The 18,790-nt window shown below is 37.9% G+C and overlaps 3 protein-coding genes across 7 annotated transcripts; 1 reads left to right on the top strand and 2 right to left on the bottom strand.

The window, feature by feature from the left end:
• Positions 1-1,030: 1,030 nt before the first annotated feature.
• On the top strand, positions 1,031-4,163 carry timm23a (translocase of inner mitochondrial membrane 23 homolog a (yeast)). Its single transcript, XM_026276665.1, has 7 exons — positions 1,031-1,402; positions 1,535-1,593; positions 2,500-2,593; positions 2,676-2,760; positions 3,300-3,358; positions 3,471-3,581; positions 3,681-4,163. The coding sequence occupies exons 1-7, from the start codon at positions 1,297-1,299 to the stop codon at positions 3,791-3,793; spliced, it is 627 nt and encodes a 208-aa protein (XP_026132450.1). The 5' UTR covers positions 1,031-1,296; the 3' UTR covers positions 3,794-4,163.
• A 166-nt stretch (positions 4,164-4,329) lies between these two features.
• Positions 4,330-7,075, bottom strand: zgc:112285 (serine protease). Its single transcript, XM_026276664.1, has 6 exons — positions 6,935-7,075; positions 6,584-6,693; positions 6,407-6,501; positions 5,984-6,264; positions 5,546-5,709; positions 4,330-5,447 (listed from the first exon to the last, which is right to left on the bottom strand). The coding sequence occupies exons 1-6, from the start codon at positions 7,053-7,055 to the stop codon at positions 5,268-5,270; spliced, it is 951 nt and encodes a 316-aa protein (XP_026132449.1). The 5' UTR covers positions 7,056-7,075; the 3' UTR covers positions 4,330-5,267.
• Positions 7,076-9,548: 2,473 nt separating this feature from the next.
• On the bottom strand, positions 9,549-17,372 carry LOC113111678 (GRIN2-like protein). Of its 5 annotated transcripts, XR_003293345.1 has the most exons (4): positions 17,153-17,372; positions 16,209-16,398; positions 13,661-13,757; positions 12,200-13,405 (listed from the first exon to the last, which is right to left on the bottom strand). XR_003293345.1 is itself a non-coding variant. In XM_026276663.1 (3 exons), the coding sequence occupies exon 3, from the start codon at positions 12,147-12,149 to the stop codon at positions 10,752-10,754; it is 1,398 nt and encodes a 465-aa protein (XP_026132448.1). In that variant the 5' UTR covers positions 12,150-12,162; positions 13,661-13,757; positions 16,209-16,321; the 3' UTR covers positions 9,549-10,751. The 5 variants fall into 5 exon arrangements, 4 of the variants coding, with proteins under 4 accessions (XP_026132448.1, XP_026132446.1, XP_026132444.1 ...); XM_026276663.1 differs by lacking the exons at positions 12,200-13,405; positions 17,153-17,372 and adding an exon at positions 9,549-12,162 and having other exon boundaries at positions 16,209-16,321; XM_026276661.1 differs by lacking the exons at positions 12,200-13,405; positions 16,209-16,398; positions 17,153-17,372 and adding an exon at positions 9,549-12,159 and having other exon boundaries at positions 13,661-15,276.
• Positions 17,373-18,790: the final 1,418 nt, after the last annotated feature.

Here is an 18,790-nt window from a genome sequence, read left to right as displayed (position 1 = left end):
CCCCCCCCCCCCCCCTACACACACAAACTAACAAATCAGTTGAAAAGAAAAAGAAAAAACGTTTAAGAAAAGAAAGAAAGAAAGAAAACAAAAAGAAAAAGAAAACAACTCATAATAGATTCATAATACTCCACCAGAAACTTAAAAAACATTGTCCTCGTCTGCCATCTAGTGGGAAAGCATTATCACTGGTGTCATAGGTTCAGGGAATTTTTTTTACATTTAAAACATTTTCTTCAACTATATCAAACATGGTCTAATTACTTTAAACTGAATAATTTAAATGAAATAAATGTTACATTTACCTATAGAATTAAAATCACATACCAAAGTATCTTTAAATAAAGAAGAGGATATCATAACAGCAGCATTTAAATAAATGAATAAATAAATCATTATTTATTTTTAATTTACTTATTTTATAATTAGTTTTTATTTTATTATTACGAATGATTACAGATCCCTGTCCTGTTTCTGTAGTTTACTGTAGCTTACAATTTCATGTTTTTAGTTGTTGATCTTCCGTTGATTTTAATGTTTTCAATGCTATTTTTTTCTTATAAACTCACTTAATATTAATATTAACATTAACGTTTATTTCCGCTACTGCAAATGGCAAATACAGACAGCGTATCTGACAGCAACATGTTTACTTTCGTTTTACTCCCAGGAAGTTACTTTAGTTTGTACGTTAGATCTTTCTTGTTATGAAAAAAAATCCCTTTCCCAACGAAACACTGACGGTCGCAAAATGCTGTGTAATCAACTGTCAGGTCCGTTGAAGTCTGTCAAAGACCATTAACCTCAGAACGAGATCACACACTTTTCATATCGATAGCAGATAGCTTATTTCAGCAAACTAATATTTGTTTATTTTTGTATGTAATATATATATATATATATATATATATATATATATATATATATATATATATATATATATATATATATATATATATATATATATATATATATATATATTTTATTATATATTCAGCCATCACTCGAGTCATTTTACGACAGTGTTACGTCAGCTGTGTCCTGTCACTTTACGGCAGAGCGGCATGTGGAGGTCAGAGATACAGAATTTCTCGGTCAGAGACTGAAAACTCTCTAATTATCGAACCTCAACAATTGACAACTCAGCACAGTGACATCTCTGTGGAATTTTCAACAGACGATATACAACACAACGCCGTCGATAAAGCAAATCGTTATTATTCGTTAACCTCCGTCAATTTGAACGCGTGTCGGTTAGGAAGAAGTCTCATCTTCATCTGTATCATCTCTTAAGACATGGATAATAACACACCGGCATCAGGAGGGTTTAAAGGTGGGCTCGGGAGCCTTCTCGGTGGAGGAACCCCTGAGTATTCAAATACTGAGCTCGCAGGAGTCCCATGTAAGTGTTGTGTGGCTAATATTTACTTACTTTAAGAGTCTGATTCAGATTATACAGTCAAATTAGATATTGTGAGTAACGTTATTTGTTCATTTCTTATAATGTATAATGGGTGTTTTCTGTCATTTTAAGTGACTGGTATGAGTCCTCTCTCGCCTTACCTCAATGTTGACCCTCGTTACCTTGTGCAGGTGAGTTTCTGTAATACCACAAAGTCACAGTTCAGGCCTATTTAAAGCTTTTCTGTGATAGAAATGAGCCTGTCGTATGAATTGGCAAAGTTAAACTTATGTTAGAGGATACATTGACTGAAATAATGGGTACGAACGATGTCACAATATTAGCTTGATTAATGGTAAAACAAAACAAAAGGTGTTAACATACTGTACAAAAAGATCAGAAGAATTGTTTTGACTACTAACTGTAATAAATAAATTGCAAATTTTTACAATACCTGACATTTTTGAAAAATATTCTTGTTTTCCTGAGAATATGATTTTGCATTTTAATTCAGATCTGCATTTATTAGTTTAGCCATTCTTTAATGTGTACTATTGTGATTTATATGTGACCCTGGGACCACTAAACCCGTCATAAGGGTCTTTAAAAAAAAAAAAAAAAAACCTAAGATTTATACATCATTGGAAGCTGAGTAAATATCTTTCCATTGATGTGTGGTTTGTTAGGATCAGACAATATTTGTCCGAGATACATACAACTATTTGAAAATGGAATCTGAGGGTGCAAAAAGAAAGAAAAATTGAATTATTGAGAAAATCACCTTTAAAGTTGACCAAATGAATTTCTTAGCAATGCATAGTACTAATCAAAATTAAGTTTTGATATATTTACAATAGTAAATTTAACAAATACCTTCATGGAACATTTACTTAATGTGTTAATGATTTTTGCCATAAAATAAAAATAAATAATTTACACCCATACACTGTGTTGTTGGCTATTGCTACAAACATACCTGTGCTACTTATGACTGGTTTTGTGGTCCAGGGTCACATATTGTGTTTTCTTGTTTATACAAGATTGCTGTCGTACCAAAAACTTATTTTATGATGTTTTTCTTCTTTGTCTTTTCTTAGGACAATGATGAGTTTATCTTGCCCACTGGGGCAAATAAAACCCGTGGTCGCTTTGAGCTGGCCTTCTTCACCATCGGGGGATGCTGTATAACAGGTGAGGCCTGTCACTCTACAAGCTTTGATCAGCCTTTGTCTTTAATCATCGCCCATTTTAACGGTTGTTTATTTCTTTGAAGGCGCAGCATTTGGGACACTTAATGGTCTCCGTATGGGCCTGACAGAAACTAGAGACATGCCATGGTCAAAACCCAGAAATGTCCAGTAAGAGTCTGTTCCTTTATAAACTTTGATTTGAAATGATAAGTTAGTCTATAGATAACTCATAAAGGATTTTTTTGAATTTCAGTCACTAATATAATGTTGATGTGATGCAGCTTATGACCAATTCGATGCAATGCATTTTTATGCATTTTATCCAGAAACTGAAAATATTTGTCCGAAATCATTGACACATTTCGTTAGGTAGCACTTCTGCAATGATATGTTTGTCAGCATTTACTTTTCACACATATTTTGGATAAGCAACTACAGATAAACTTCACTTTGACCAGAAATGCTGCTGGAATATTAATAAGTATGATTTGTTTGCCTATAGAGGCGGCTACTCTTTTGAATTTAATTACTCAATCCTCTTTTTGTTGTTGTTCTGTTTTTGGTAAAATTAAAAATGAATTTCAGTTTCGGTGTTTCCATAAAAAAAAAAAAAAAGTTAAGTTATATTTGTTTTGACAAACTGAAACTGTTTATCCATTGTTTATTACCCACACTTCGACTTTAACACTGACCTTTGATATGTTCAGAATTTTGAACATGGTCACACGACAAGGTGCATCATGGGCCAACACTCTAGGATCTGTGGGTAAGAATTGCATTGAATCCAAACAGCTTGTGCAAAAGAATATCACATCTGTTGCATAATTAATTGTAGAAACTTATTCATAATAAATTGTTGGTTTTCCTTTTCTCAACAGCTCTTTTGTATAGTGTTTTCGGTGTGGCCATTGAGAAGGCCAGGGGTGCAGAGGATGACCTGAACACAGTGGCAGCCGGAACATTAACAGGGATGCTTTTTAAATCCACGGGTGAGAAAAAGGGACAATATCATTGCCATCACTGATTTAAAGTTATGAACAGAATGTTTATTGTATTTATTGATAAAAATGTACATTTATTTTGTACAGCTGGACTCAAAGGAGCTGCCAGAGGAGGTCTCGTTGGTTTAGCCATGTCAGGCCTGTATGCTCTTTACAGCAACTGGGATCACTTGAAGGGGACATCACCTTCACGTTACTGAGGATAACTGAGAGCTCAAACCATGGACTTATTTTGACTCTGAGCCCATTCTTAATGTTATGACCCCCTTTTGGAGATGCATCCTTTTCTTCTTTATGAAACCTGTGGACCACCACACGTGTACAGACTTCTTCAGTTACATTAAGTGTAATATTTAAATGGAAGAGCCAGAGTGCCACTAGATTACTTGGTGGACTGTGCATTTGCTGGTACTGTACATGTCTTTTTAGGTGCAAGTTGCAGGAACTCTGTATCCTTTAATCATGAGGTTTTATCTGTTCTCATTCTGGACTGATGTATTTTGTCTGTGCAGACTAAACTGGCTGCTTCCTCTCTAAAACCGTAAAAAAATTAAATACAAGTTTCCACTGTTTGAGACTCTTCATTTGCATTTTAGGGATATTAAAATAATGTAGTTGATGCAGAATTTCTGTGTGTTGTGCATGAATGGTACACTATTCTGTATTCACATAGTTCTAAATATAATATAAAAACAAATAATTATTTTAAAAGTTTTTTTTTTTATACACAGTATGGTTTATTTGTAAGCAGGTCAACCTTTATTTCAACAGTCAATGAGTACAAATGAATCATAATTCTAATATTCCAGAATGAATGATCATGTGCTTGTATGTTACGATATGCACACATTGTCATATTTTCAGATGAAAGCATTAAAAACAAATCCTTTCAGTGATATTTCTCAACCAGGACAACCATTGGATACTCATCCTATCATTTAAGCATTAATTATACCAATAACCTAAACTCTCCCTGTAGTTTGAATAATTGTGAGTGATAGATGCATAGTTTAAGTGATAAAATAATTCAAGCTCCCTCTCAAAATAATGATCATATAGATTAAAGAGAAGTAATTTATGGAATTTAAATGGATAAATTCCTTGTAGCGGTTTAAATTTGGAAATTACCTGCACTGTTCAGTGAAAACCACTGCAGTTAGAGTGTTCTTAAGGGAGACTGTCTCCCACAACAGGTGAAATTTCCTATCACTACTTGACGTTGACCGTCAAAGCACCTTAGGAACTGAACGTTGGACTGCCCATGAAAGGGCAAATGTATGTGCCAGTCCTCTACAGAAAAAAAACAAGGCCAACTGGACTGATGAGTGTAAAGTTGAATAGCCAGGACTTGTTTTACAGATGTTTCTTGGCTTGTCGAACACAAGGTGGAGATCAGTGTGATTTAGCTGAAAGCAGTTAAAACTTTGCAGTTCATGTTCTACAGCGAAGCCCATCTCACATGCATAGCGGAGAAATGACCCACAAACTGGTGCAAACTACCCTAACTTGGTGGCTGCTGGTTGTGATGCTGCACACCAGCTACCAGCGCACGGACCACAAATGGATGAGCAGGTCCATGGGCCGGACCCAGATCTGGGACATGGCATTAAATCTTGAAATTATGACCCTTCCTGTGCCTACAAATGTGGACAAGGAATTCTTTGAGGTTGGAACTTAGTGCAAGAAGAAGTCCCTGATGCGTGTGGCCTCTATCCATGGGATGTAGGCAGCGGTGCGAGTGAAGACGCTGGGCTTGTTCTCCACTGTGCATCCGATAGGACCGAAGCTCACGATGCCGTGCACCTCCCAGCGGTCACGCCCCTCCTGGCACAGCAGAGGGCCACCAGAGTCACCCTACAAGAAGAAGAGCCACACAGAATGTAGATGAATAGTTGAAGTTGAGTTGAAGAAGGGGCACTTTGATGAATTTTCCCATGAAACTGTCTTCTCACTTGGCATGCGGCTGGGGTCCCCTCTGTATCTCGGAAGCCAGCACAAATCATGGAGTCCCTCACGCGGTCACCCCAGAACTTCTTCTGCCGGCAGGTCTTATAGTCAATGATTGGGAGCCGTGCTTGGTTCAGAGCCTCAGCAAGTGACACATTTTCTTTTCCACCTAAGATTCACAGAGGAAGAAGAGATGCCAAACCTATATTCTAAGTGGGATAAGTGGATCAAGTCCCTTAGTAAACTCAATGATATCAATAAAACATTAAAATACTACTGTTTTTGCCTCAGGGAGGCATGCTCAGTTGGGTACGCTATTACAGAACACTCTTCAGTCAAATGTTTTTAATAAATAATCCAGCTATCATATTTAAAGACCCAGCTTTCACAAAAGATTCAAATTTTAATACATGAAGGTCAAAGGCGTATAATGTAGATTTTACCTCGTGTGTCGCCCCAGCCAGTCACCCAACAGTAGTGCCCTGGTTTAAGGTTGATCTGCTTGCGCGGCAGGCAGGCATAGCGGATGAAGTTACTGGTTTGGATGTCCGTGGCAGCTTTAACCAATGCGATGTCATAGTCCAGCTCACTGTGGGCTGGATAACGAAAGTGCTCATGCCTGTAGATCCTCTTCACTGGAAAAATACGCTCGGCGGACTCAGCTCTTTTCAGTTGATGCTTACCCAAAACGATACGCCAGCTACTAGCATCCTCTGCTTTCCCCCTAGGCAGTGAAAAGCACAAAGAGAGGAACGTAACACACAGATGTTTATGTTTTTCAGCACCTAAAGGGGAAAGCATTGAGGGGAGAGCATTGTCCTGTATAAATTTAAGCAAGTTCTGCCTCTACTGGTGATTTGCCTTACTTCTGGAAGCAGTGAGCAGCAGTAAGAACCCAGTTCTTATGGATCAGAGTCCCTCCACACACAGGAACATAATGTTTACTGCCTCTAGGACGAACCTATAAAAATAGATACCAGCTTAAGTGACTTCCTCTTATGTTGCACCTTGAGATGTTCTGTGTAATGTCAAGTGCAATTTACCTGCAGTGAGACTTGCCAAGGCCAGGAGTGGGGTCTTGCTTCGTTGCCCGACACAATACGTTCCACTGTGTTTGGTTTGAAATGAGCCAGGCCACAGTCCTTCGGCCAGTCTAAGGACAGAACAACACTTACGTTAATATCAGTTCAATTATGTAGACAAGCAAACACAAGGTGCACAGGATTTATGAAGGGATTAGCAAATGAAAGGTGTTGTACCAGGAGAGGAAAGAAGGAAAGGAAATCCATATTTGGATCTTTGAGAAAGACATAGAAAGAAGTATAAATTCAGTTTTTCAACACTTGTAATCCACTTGAAAGATGCCAGTGGTCAGCTTTCATTTAGTTTCTCACCGAGGTGGAGGACTTTGTGCTGTTGAAGGCGACTGGGGTTGAATGCATGGGTGGAGGCTCTGTCCAGCGCCAGACCCAGCAGCATTAGCAACAGTGGAAAAAATAGGCTTCTTACTGCCATGATCTACAGTAAACTGTGTGTTGCACATCGGAGATTACCCATTTATACTATGCCTGGGGCAGGGCCCATCCTTTGTGCACTCCACGCCCCTGTCTTTGGGACAAAGCACGTTGACAATACCCCTCCCAATCCTGGATTGTTCTGGTGGGGTAGCCGAGGGTTTTCGGAACAAGCTGGCCCCATGGGATCATGGGAGTCCCATCAGCACTTTCAGCTACAGACCGTCCCTTGCCACTTTGCAAAACAACTCGCCCAGAATAGATTGCCAGTAGACTCCTTATAGTCACGCCATGCTGTTTGGATGAGGAAAGGAGCTGACCTTCATGTGACCTTCTGTTGCTTACTGAAACCTTGCAGGGCCCCAGGGAAAACCCTGATAAATAATTAAAAAGATCATGACTGATCTGTGTCATTTAAATAATAATTTCATTAAAGATTACCAGAACTTGTTTTCAGTAAGCACTCATTTATCCAAAGTGAGTTACAGTACAGTCCACTCTTTACAGCAACAATCCCCTAAGAGCAACGTGGCATTCAAAGTCTTGATCAAGGGCACAGTGGTGATTATACCTATACTTAGCTTCTCAACTCAACATTAAACCACTACAAACCATTGTATTTCCATAATAAGTTTTACAATTATTCTTACTCAGAGCTTATTTAAGAGTACAAGATAGGAAAGGACCAAAGGTTTATACATTATAGTGATTTAAAGGGCTCCTATTGTGCTCTTTTATTTTGTTTTCGGTGTGTACTAGAAGAGGCTGTCATTCTAGGTTGCTCAAAAAACACTATATTTTTCATATATTTTACATTATTGCGACACCTCTCCAGTCTGGCATGAACGGCTCGAATAGTTACTGTATAAAATGAAGGCCTGCCTTCTGAAATACTAAATGTGCTGTGATTGGTTAGCTGGGCCAGTGTGTGTTGTGATTGTCAACACTTAGCGCCTGGTCCGGAAATGACATGCCCTTTACCATAGCTGCCTGTGAACTTCAGTTTAAATATTGCATCAAAATCAAATCAATTTGAGCGCGATTTAAACCCGGATGATTGCAACCTCTCTAAGTTCGTCTGCCTTGGGAAAGCTAGCGTGTCTCTGACATAGTGATAACACTCATTGCCTTCTCTAGTGTAGCTCAACAAGGTTTTTTCCCATTGGTTGGCATTTGTGATATCACAAATCCCGGAAAATATGCATTGTAGTCCAAACGACTCATTCGTTGTAGTTTTTTAAGTGATTTCTGTTAGATAAAATATCTCCTTTTGAAGTGGACTTTGAACTTTGTAACACTGCATATCTTTTTAATTCTCAAACAGCAACATTACAGACTAACTAAAGTTGAAAAAGTGAAAAAGCATAATAGGGCCCCTTTAAGTGCTGTGTGAATTCGTCTCTCATGTTACCAGCAGAGGGCATAAGAGTCAGAATACAACTATGCAACAGTGCCTGTGAAATCTTACTAAGGTTTTTTCTTTTAGTGGAGAAGATTTGAAGACAGGAGATGCTGAGATGTTAATGACTATATGCATGTGAAAGTATTCAGACTGAATGTATTTTTAAAATGATTGTTTATGATGTGTCCTTGCTCACCTGTTGTATTTACTCCAAACTCTGAAATATGGCACAACAAGGAAAAACAAAACAAAATAGAAGGGAGCACCTGCTCAGGGGCAGTCAATACCAGGGAATGTGCCTGCTCATCCAATTGGTCAAAATTACAATGAAAGAGCCATGGAAATGTCCAGGGCGATCTACTGGAACACAGTTTAGTAGTTTAGCAGGACCTTCTGACATGTTCTCATGCCCCTCTCTTTGTCTATGTCCTTCAAAAACAAAGAGAAATGCCACTGCCAGTGAGCCAATGAGAAATCCCATTGTCTTATGGCAAACAAGTCTAACCGTACTGTTTTAAAATAACAGACACAGAACATTGTTTACCAAACGTTTTATTGTTGCTCGTACATTTTTCAAGACATTCAGTATTTCAATATTAAAACACGTTAGTGTAGTTTTTGCTGTAGAAAGCCTATATAAAGCTTGTTTTCGTCATACTGTAAGGTGTTGATCCAGTAATATCTATATTATGTTAAATCACAATGCTCTGGTCCAAAAAAAGATTGCTTTGGCAAAGAAAAACAAAAGCAGTTTGTGCAGCACATACTGTCGGTTTGGTCAGAGATTCTGGATACACATTTACTTACCAACAATAGGTGTCATGCTATTTAAATGAATATAATCTAAACATTATTGACAGATATTACTCTAAATACAATCCCTAACTTTCATAAAATCTGAGACTGATTCTGAATAAGATAGTAATGATAGAGCACGTGATCATGACATACATTAAACTGAATGTGATTTGAACCATTTTAACTTTAATATTTTAACATTATAATGAACAAACTATAAACATTAACAATATTATATAACAGAAAATATTTATGAATATGTAAAATGATGTGAAAATGGCCATACTTTTCTGGGTCTTTACACTTTTCTAAATAGAACGCAACCACAAAATATTCTTCATTACTAAATCATGACATGAAAATAGTGGAAAGATTAAAAATAAAAAAATAAAATCAATGTCGAGTTTTGGCAACAAAATCAAAATGTACATGTTTTACTTTTTGAATTGACTGAGATTGTCCCTGAGCATACAACCAGGACTGGGACTTAGTTTTAGCTCCTAATGTACTACAGTATATAAGTGCAGGAACAATGACCTTGAGTCTATATTTGCTAATCATCAGTAGGTTTGATAAGAACCTAGCTTTACACACCCACAAACCTCATGAGCATTCATATTTTTAGCTCTGTGGATTGATTTTGGCCTTGAGCCCACTCTAATCCAGCAGGCAAACCGACACTGGACCAATCACCATTTGCATCAAGATCAGTGAATTCAGTAACAACATACATTGTTGTAAATTGATAGTTTTTGTAAATTATATTTCTGCAGCCACAGAATCTGTGAAAAAAAAATGAAGATTTTTTTTTTAAACCATTTAAGCTGAAAACTCTGCCATTTACTACTGGTTGATTATCATTGACTACAAAGGGTTTAACACCATGAATCTGTGAGACCAGAATACAAAGAAATCGAAATCCATCATGATTTGAGGGTTAGCATGTATAATAATTAGAAGTACACCTCAGATCATGCTCCAGGGAGCCCTTCAGGGTGTATTTTTTTAATGTATACCCCATAGCTAATGTTCAGTAATCTGCTGTTTGCTTGACAAAATCCAACAAGTACAACCAGACATTTTAACCTTTAAATAGCATTTTAATAAATGAAAATACTCAGTGCTCACCAAAATCTTTATTTTGGTATTTTGGGCCAAAAGGGGAATCTAAAAGGTCATGTATGAAGTAAGGTAGAAACTCCCCATTATATGTAAACTTTATATGGTAGCTCTATGCAATGCTAGCTTGCTATTTATCTCTGAACATCACTGCTCTACCTAACCAATAGTGGAGCTTTAATAGCATCAACTAAGCAGACACAGCTTTGGAATATATAGAGATTTAATTTAAGGACAATTTTCTTTAGCTTAATAAATATATATGCCAAGGGCCATTCTGTATCCATTTCCACCTTCCAGGAAAAGCCTAAACCTTTCTTTACCTAACCTAGGCATCCACAAACTGAAAAGGCAATATCCAGCCCTTCGATGATCACCTTAGTCTCCCACAGTACTGGGGTTAGAGCAACATGCTGAACTGCGCAGTGTTCTTATAATGCCTTCACTCTTCTTCCGTCGCCTGGGCTGCAATGCTAGGCTGCTGTCATTGTCCGTGGAGTCTTGCGTTTGAGCAGCCGCAGCTGCCGCAGCTGCAGTCTCTTTGATCTGAAGTTCCAGATGCCTTTGAATTGCTAGGCCAAGCTCTTCAGGGTCCACAGCTGCACCATACACTTCCCATGTCATACCCTCAGCATCCCATTCCACCTCCTTCACTGGGGTCTTATGACACATGTGCTCCGAAAGTGTGTCTGAAATAGGATCCGCTCTTAAACTAATTTCAGGAAATACATGAGAAAGAGGGGAAGCAAGGGAATCAGACACGGTTTGCACACCAACATCTCTGAGCATATGATCAGATGTCATGGTAGTGGCATCTTTGACTGTCCTGTTAAAACCAGTCAGGCCTGTTCTGTCTAGTCGAAGGCAAGAAGAGTTCTGCCCCCTAAACTCAGATCCGCAGCACTGGCCTGTACTGCGGCTGTCAAGTCTGGTCTCACTGACTGAGGACACAAGTGGTGGGAAACCGAGCAAGCCTGAATGGAGCAGTGATCTTTGTCCTGCACAAGGGCTTCCTGCACAAGGTGGCCGTGATATCAAATGTCCAGAGCATGGAACAACATTGCAAGTATTTCTTAAACAGGCAGTGTTCAGCATGTGACCAGAACAGGTAGATCTGTGGCATGCAGTGAAATGATGACTTTCACAGTTGCTCTGAGCATGGTCTTCTGTATTCGCTCCCTGTGGTGTGAAGTTGTTGCTCAGACCCGAAGAACTCATTCTACAATGAACTCTGCAACAGCTGCACTCTTTCAGATTCTCTGCAGGTCCACAACATGAACAACATCCCTCCCTGCACATCAGACCCTTCATCCCTAAATCTCTATTTGTGTAAGGTGTGTGTGGCACACACTTCACACCACTATGGACCTGATTTTGCCCCAAGAGAGGATCGTGCGTTGGAAACCTTCTGGGCGAGTCCTCCATGAAACTCCAGGATCTTGCTGCTCCTCCATGCCAGATTACAGTCTCATGGGTGCTGTTGCCACTGCACATGCTCCCCTGTTCATGGTCACAAATATTCACCGGGACTCCTGAAGATGGTCCACCCATACTGATAGGCCTTTGAGTACATTCTGCACTGCTGACGCACTTACGCAAGTTCTGACGGTACCATGCCAGCTCTGTTCGTTGAGGAGGTCCACTGACCATTTCTGTCGAGCTTTTGGTTAAAGAAATTGTTGGCAACTCATGGTTCTCCACTGTTTCACCATCAGCAGATCCAAGACTGATGCTTGGGAGGTAGATCTCAGATGCAGGTCTTTGTCCTTCCTCCATAGTGAATAAACTACTGGTAAAGAAAGACATACAATTATAAACATTTACACATCCGAACATATTTTAAACAGTTATGAGTTTCTTAAGATGAAATAAGCACACCAAATTTTCCTCTTTATTTAGTTACTAAGCAATCCATTTAATTTGAATGACCCTTAAGCCTTTACTTTTACGATAAATAAAGCTGAGATTTCTTTTGTTCTTACAGCACATAGATTAAAGTGAAAAGGACAGGGGGATGCCTAGATATCTCTCCCATGAGTGATTGACCAGATTACAGACAGATTCCACTCCACATGGTCCTATAAGGACAGTATGCTTACTGTAAATGTACAAACTATGCCATACTTTAAGGACTCCAAATCATTCCTGTAAGAGTGTGTTTCTTGTTTCCAGGAACTCGAGAGCAATGGGGGAATGTGTCTGGCCTGTTCATGTTTACATCACACTTCAGCCACTCCAGCAGATTTTTGGGGAGACACTTTCGGATCTGTCACTCCCTACTGTCAACACACACATACTGCTGACTCCAAACTACAACACACTCACACACTAATCTGTACAGTTATTCAAGGCACACTTCAATACTGTACGTATTTTACAATGTAGTGGTCACTTGCCATTGAGTTGCCATTTTAAGAGGTTAAGTACCCCAAAGAAACTGGCATTTCTGAATTGTCAGGGGTAAACTCAGAAATAAACTTTGTGTTGTCTGCTCAGATTCTTAATCATTAGGACATCACCATCTGTTTATGTCCTCGTGATTGCTTGTTGAATCATACCGTATAAATCTAACTTCCAAGGATGCCCACACAGAATCTGCATATGCAGAACTCCAAAGAAGTTGAATTTTTTTTTAAGAAAAGGTGTTTGGTTCTGTCAAAACCAGTGTTCATCATCCATCACATAAAGCTACAAAAATTAAAACTATCATAAAATGTATCTACAGGGTAGCACTACTGCACTACTTTTTTTAGTAATTTAACACTAATGAGTACATAATTTGTCGAGTGTTACAAAACAACAACAAGAATAAAGCCATACAAATGAATTAATTACCCGTACAAATGACCAGAACTCTAACAGAAAGACAGATGTTATCTCTCCACAGTTATCATGGGAAAACATGATACTTATCTTCCCACTGCTTCTAAAAATAATAGGCAAGGTGTTCACTGTTAACCCTCCTCTTCCACCTCAACCCACAGTCTAACCTCCATCCTTGCAGACAACCACACACCTGTACTGGCGCCAGACTGTGACACACAAACACACACACACACGTAAATATAAACACTCCAGTGAATCTCTCATCCCCTACAAGAAAATCAAACAAGAAAGATCTCACCTTTTGGTTCTATTAGCAAACATACATGATCCAGTCAAGACCTTTCATTTCAAACTGAGGAACATTTGCTTCACGAAGACACAGCTGTGGTTTCCCTCATGGCCACAGGTAAGTCAACAACCTCCGTCCCTCCACATAAACACACACATGCACACGTACATACCTCCCACTTCCTCCTCTCGTCTCCTTCCCCTCTGCCCAGACGGATCCCGCCTCCTTCACTTCTTTCCTCTCTTCCACTCCTGCTCTCTCGCTCCGCTCTAAGTGAACAGGACAGAGTAGGTGTATTGCTGGATTATCAGTCGTTGTCATCTGATTACACACCACACGCTCCTTCTCTGAGAGGAAATCCACGGTGGAGGGGGGAGGAGGTGCAAAGACACACAGACAGAAATGGTGGGAGGCAAGGAGCACTCAATGCCCAAATGGAGGGGGGCACAATTGTGTGAAAAGATGAGAAGTGGGATTTAGAGGAAGTACAGGTAGGTACTACTGAGATGTCACAAAAGGAAATCATATATCCTTCCAAATCAATACAATAAATTCTTTCTTACACACACGTTCATTCTCACACACTCATAGCTCCTGCCGCTTACTCATCCAGTCTCTCTCTTCCTGTTGCTATAGAAACAGCCATGCTCAATAGGAACCCAATGAATTTTCATCATCTTTTTTTTTTTTTTTAGTTGTCATGGGAACAATGAAAACAGTCTCTTTGAAAGAAGGGCTTGTGGTGCCAGGAAATCATTATGATGTATGTCTGTGACTCATCTTTCTGATTCACCTGTCCATATACTCGCAGGTCACCTGTTCTATAATAACTCCGGTTCAGAGGTTACACAAAAACATGCTGAAGTTACATGTTTGTGTTTTTGATCGCCCTTCAACAAACCAGAACATTTTTTTTTCTCTATTTACCGAGACATTTGGGACCAGTTGCTGTAACGACATTTTGTTGGCATAATAACACAGATGCTGTCTATTTGTTGATCCATTAAATCAGTTGTGTCAGGTGTATTTCCACTGGAATTATAAACCCTTATGCCAAGCCTTAATTTAATGTTATATTATAGACTCCTTGAAGTGAACTTGAAGTGATGGTTCACCCAAAAATGAAAAATCTGTTATCATTTATCTTGTTGGTCCAAATCTGCATGACTTTTTTTTTTCCTGCAGAACACAGAGAAGAAAATATTTTGAAGAATGCTGGGGTTCCCAATGACTTTAAGTATATGTACAAAAAAAAATCTGTTTTGTGTGTGTGTATGTGTGTGTTTTCCACCGAGAAAGTAGTCACACAGGTCTGGAATGTCATGAAAGTAAGTCAATTCACACTATGCAAGGATTTTGATTGACAGGTGATCTGACCAATCATATGACAGGTGTTGAAACCAGACGGAGATTATCAACGAGGTTGACGTCAGTGTACTTGAACTTGTAAAATGGTGTATATTGACGTCTTTCTGTGGTTGAAACAAGATGCCTTCTGATGTTCATTCATGCTTATTTCATTCTATAACTAGTAAAGAGGAAGAGATGATCGGTTCACATGCCACTTGAACTGAGGCGCCACCGCCATCTGTCACGACACATTAAAGAGCCACAAAATAGATTTATTGTTTGAATTTCTTTTAAAAAATGACAACATTTGAAAGCTGATACTTTGTTTCATACCGAAAGTAACATGCTCTGTCTTGTCATTGTCCTCCACATTGTCCATTGCCATTTGCTATGCGATAAGTTTTCCACTTCGTAGTAAGACATAGTAACAGTAAGGAGGAGGGTCATTGTGAAGGGTCAATTATGACAAAATTTTGTGTTGAACTATATCTTTAAATTGTTAACTTTCAGTGCATGATATAAGATGATTGCTTCTTACAGATGTGTTTTATTATTAGATATAATACTGGAAATATAATGCATACTGTATAAGGTCTAATATATAGTCTTAAATATTATTTTATTTTAATGCTTTTTCAGTTTACTGAAAATTAGTTGGGACAAAATTCTTAAATATTTTAACTTCAACTTCATTGCTCAGTTTGTTTCTAAAATACAGCTTACTAAATCAATTTGTTTAGAGACCACATTAACGTTTTTGTGTTCTTTGCATAGAACTAAATATTAAGGTGCTAAAATGCACTTTTGCTAGCTAGCTCTTGCTAGCCAAGATCCAACATTAGTTACTTTGACACATCAAATTGTATTGGACTTTACACAATTCAGTTAGGTTTCTACTACTACAGTATCAGATATGAGTTTAGAGTAAATAACAGTTGTTTTTATTGCAATCAAATGTCTTGAAACTCTATGCAAGTTAAGCACATTTAGAGGTATTGTGGGAACGGCAGACGTGTTGCCTGATTGCACCCTTGACAAACATCCCCTGTTCTCCATTAAGTTATTCATTAACACTTAGTGAATGCAAACTAGGCTGGTACAGACACCATAACATTCAATCTGTAGTTATTAAACCACAGGAGCCAGGTGGTGGCTGATTCACAGAAATCAAATCATATTACAGAAGTCACATCCATTGTTCAATTAAACTTTTCAGAATAGCTTTCAGCAATTGCCACTTTTATTTGGAAGTCATTTTAGCTTGCTAATTGCCTGTAAATAGTCACAGTTTGTAAGCACACTGGACTGCATCAAGGTTTTGTGTCTGTTTGGAAATAAATACTGCAATTGGAAGAGCTCATATCATTCACCTGCTTGAGCCAGTGTTTGGTGTTGATTAACTATCCTGGGAAGCCTCAGGGGGACTGTAGTACCCCGCTGCTGGGTGGCCAGGCTGTCAGAAGACACAGCTTACTCTCAATGGGACATCAGGAAGAGGACCCATGAGAAGGCCTCTGGGCAAAATGAGAAACCGGGGATTGGAGATTCACACCGACTCTACTGGAGAGAAAGAGAGATTTTATTCAGTTAGGAGTTAGACAAACTGTGGCTATCCATGGCTGGTGAGTAGATTAAAAGAAACTGTTGTACAAACTCTCCTTGATACCTATTTTACACAGATATATTAATATGTGATAGACACGTTATTACGTGCTAGTTGCACTGAAGCTTACTTTACTTTACCAGACACGAGGGTCTAGTGCTGTCATAGCGACATGTATTTCTGTGCGTGCTAATGTGATATGCTAATAGACACTGCTGAGCAGATGGTTGACCCCTGTACACTAATAATCTTCATGTGCAATTGAACAATTATTGACCAGTGAGGCAAAGTGCCCTTAAAATGTGCAGTTCTGAGAGTATGCTGCTTAAATGCATATTTACAAGCTCTCCCTTTTAGCTTATGGATACCAGTAGTTATCTGAGAAACAACTGTGAATGTCAAAAGCTTATTTAAAGGGACAGTTCACCCAAAATTTTTAATTCTTTCATCCTTTTAGCACAAAATTAGATGTTTTAAAGAATGGATCTATCCTAAAATGAAAGCACAAATCTTTATATTTCTTTTCTCCCCATAAAATAATACTATAACATTAAGCTTGCTTGCTTACATTTAATTAGTGTACAGATCCTTTTTTAAGTCCTTGTCTAAGCACAGCAAGTATTTAGTATATTATTATATAACATATTCAAGATTTATTTAAATTTCACACTTAATTGCTAAACTATGAGCTGTATTTAATGACTACAATACCTGTTAGGAAGTTCTGGTTCACCCTTCAGGTGGCTGCAGTAAATCCCATTACAGTAGAGTATAAAACAGGTTGCTGCTCTAGATAGAAATACTGTGTTTCTTGAGCAGCAAAAACACAATGTGCTCCACCTCTTGCATGCAGGTCTCCACTAAAGCGTGTTGACACAAGACACTTGACACTTCTTTTTAAAAGGCATGAGAGAAAGAGACTGTCCAATGGTGTCACACAGCAGGTTTAGTTAATGCAAAGCCATGTTCTCTGTTGTATGAAACACTGAGTGAGAGGGGAGGGTGGCTGGCCGCTGAGTTTGTTTTGTGTCTGTGCCATTAGATCCACTTGTAGCACTGGCTTGTGGACTGTCTGCAGCATTTCTGTTCCTGTTGCTGTTTGGCCTATCAGTGTATCTACTGGAGGAAGAGATGAAATCAAACGCTCTCAAGGGGACTGATACCTACCACCCCCACAATCCCACGATGCACCGCTCCAGTGCTTCAGACATCACAGAGCAGCAGCTATGGGTAAAAAACAGTTGTTGCTTTTCTAGAAATAGCAAGAATACAAGCTGTATACAGTCATTGCAATGTAAGGTGAACTAAATTGAATAAATGCATCCTTTTCAAGCTCTTGGGCTTCTTTAGCAGTAAAGGGAGCCTGGGACTAGTTGTCACAAGGACTAAAAACATTTTGTGAGCACAAAGACATTTAAGTAAATTTTTTTTTTTTTTTTTTGCCAATCCTTCATGGTATTAGAGAGATTAGCTATATGTCACACATTTTACTTTACTAAAATATTTGTTTGTTTGTTTGTTTATCCTATGCATTTTAATCTACAGTACATATACATTAAATGCAGACATAAAAGTGTAATTAAGAAAATAAACATACAAACAAACAATAAGTAATAAGTAAATAAATAATACAATGAAAAGTATAAAAATGCATTTATTATAGAATTATTTATTTGTTTATTTTTATTTCTAAATAAAATTATATGCAGATATAAAATACACATTATATGCAGACATACACTTTAACTTGTAAAAAACGGGTAAATAAATAATATATTTAAAATAAATAAAAATTATAAATAGATATAAAAATTCACATTTTAATAATGTAAAATATGTGACATCTGTAAATAAGCCAGAGTAAAAAAACAATACATATAATAATATAAATACAAAAATAAAATAAATATAATAAATAGATATAAAAGTTCATAATAAAATCTATAAAGTTCAAAATAAGCATAATAATAAATAAATAATATAAGAATATAAAAATAAATATATATATATATATATATATATTTTTTTTTTTTTATCATATTTTAGTTAATTAAAAGTGTGACATCTGGCACTGATCTCTCTTATAGCATTCACTATGAAATATGGATTTAAGTGCATATACCCATTCTTATCTTTGCATTTTCACAGCTCAGAACCACATAGTGTTCCTTTTCTTTGTTTCTCAACTATACAAGAGGAAAAAAGAAACAGTGCATGCTGAGGAATGGGAATTCCTTCCAGTTCTGCACACCCAGCGAGGCTCTCTGACAGTAGGGAGTATGTCAGACTCTATAGGCATTAGGCATCAGAAACAATGACACAAAGAAAGAATAAAGAGAATGTTTTTAC

The sequence above is a fragment of the Carassius auratus genome, chromosome 12, assembly GCF_003368295.1.
Source record: "Carassius auratus strain Wakin chromosome 12, ASM336829v1, whole genome shotgun sequence".
Taxonomy (NCBI): Eukaryota; Metazoa; Chordata; class Actinopteri; order Cypriniformes; family Cyprinidae; genus Carassius; species Carassius auratus.
This window is presented reverse-complemented; position numbering and strand designations above follow the sequence as displayed.

Bases quoted from the DNA above. Each gene is read 5' to 3' on its own strand.
- zgc:112285 (XM_026276664.1), bottom strand. From the start codon at position 7,055: ATGGCAGTAAGAAGCCTATTTTTTCCACTGTTGCTAATGCTGCTGGGT. The intron at 6,502-6,583 runs GTAAATTGCACT...CTATTTTTATAG, and splicing joins CTTGGCAAGTCTCACTGCAG to GTTCGTCCTAGAGGCAGTAA. The intron at 5,710-5,983 runs GTAAAATCTACA...TGTGAATCTTAG, and splicing joins TGGCTGGGGCGACACACGAG to GTGGAAAAGAAAATGTGTCA.
- LOC113111678 (XM_026276659.1), bottom strand. From the start codon at position 13,809: ATGACAACGACTGATAATCCAGCAATACACCTACTCTGTCCTGTTCAC. The intron at 12,163-13,660 runs GTATGTACGTGT...TTTCTTTACCAG, and splicing joins ACGAGAGGAGGAAGTGGGAG to TAGTTTATTCACTATGGAGG.
- timm23a (XM_026276665.1), top strand. From the start codon at position 1,297: ATGGATAATAACACACCGGCATCAGGAGGGTTTAAAGGTGGGCTCGGG. The intron at 1,403-1,534 runs GTAAGTGTTGTG...TGTCATTTTAAG, and splicing joins TGAGCTCGCAGGAGTCCCAT to TGACTGGTATGAGTCCTCTC. The intron at 3,359-3,470 runs GTAAGAATTGCA...TTTTCTCAACAG, and splicing joins CAACACTCTAGGATCTGTGG to CTCTTTTGTATAGTGTTTTC.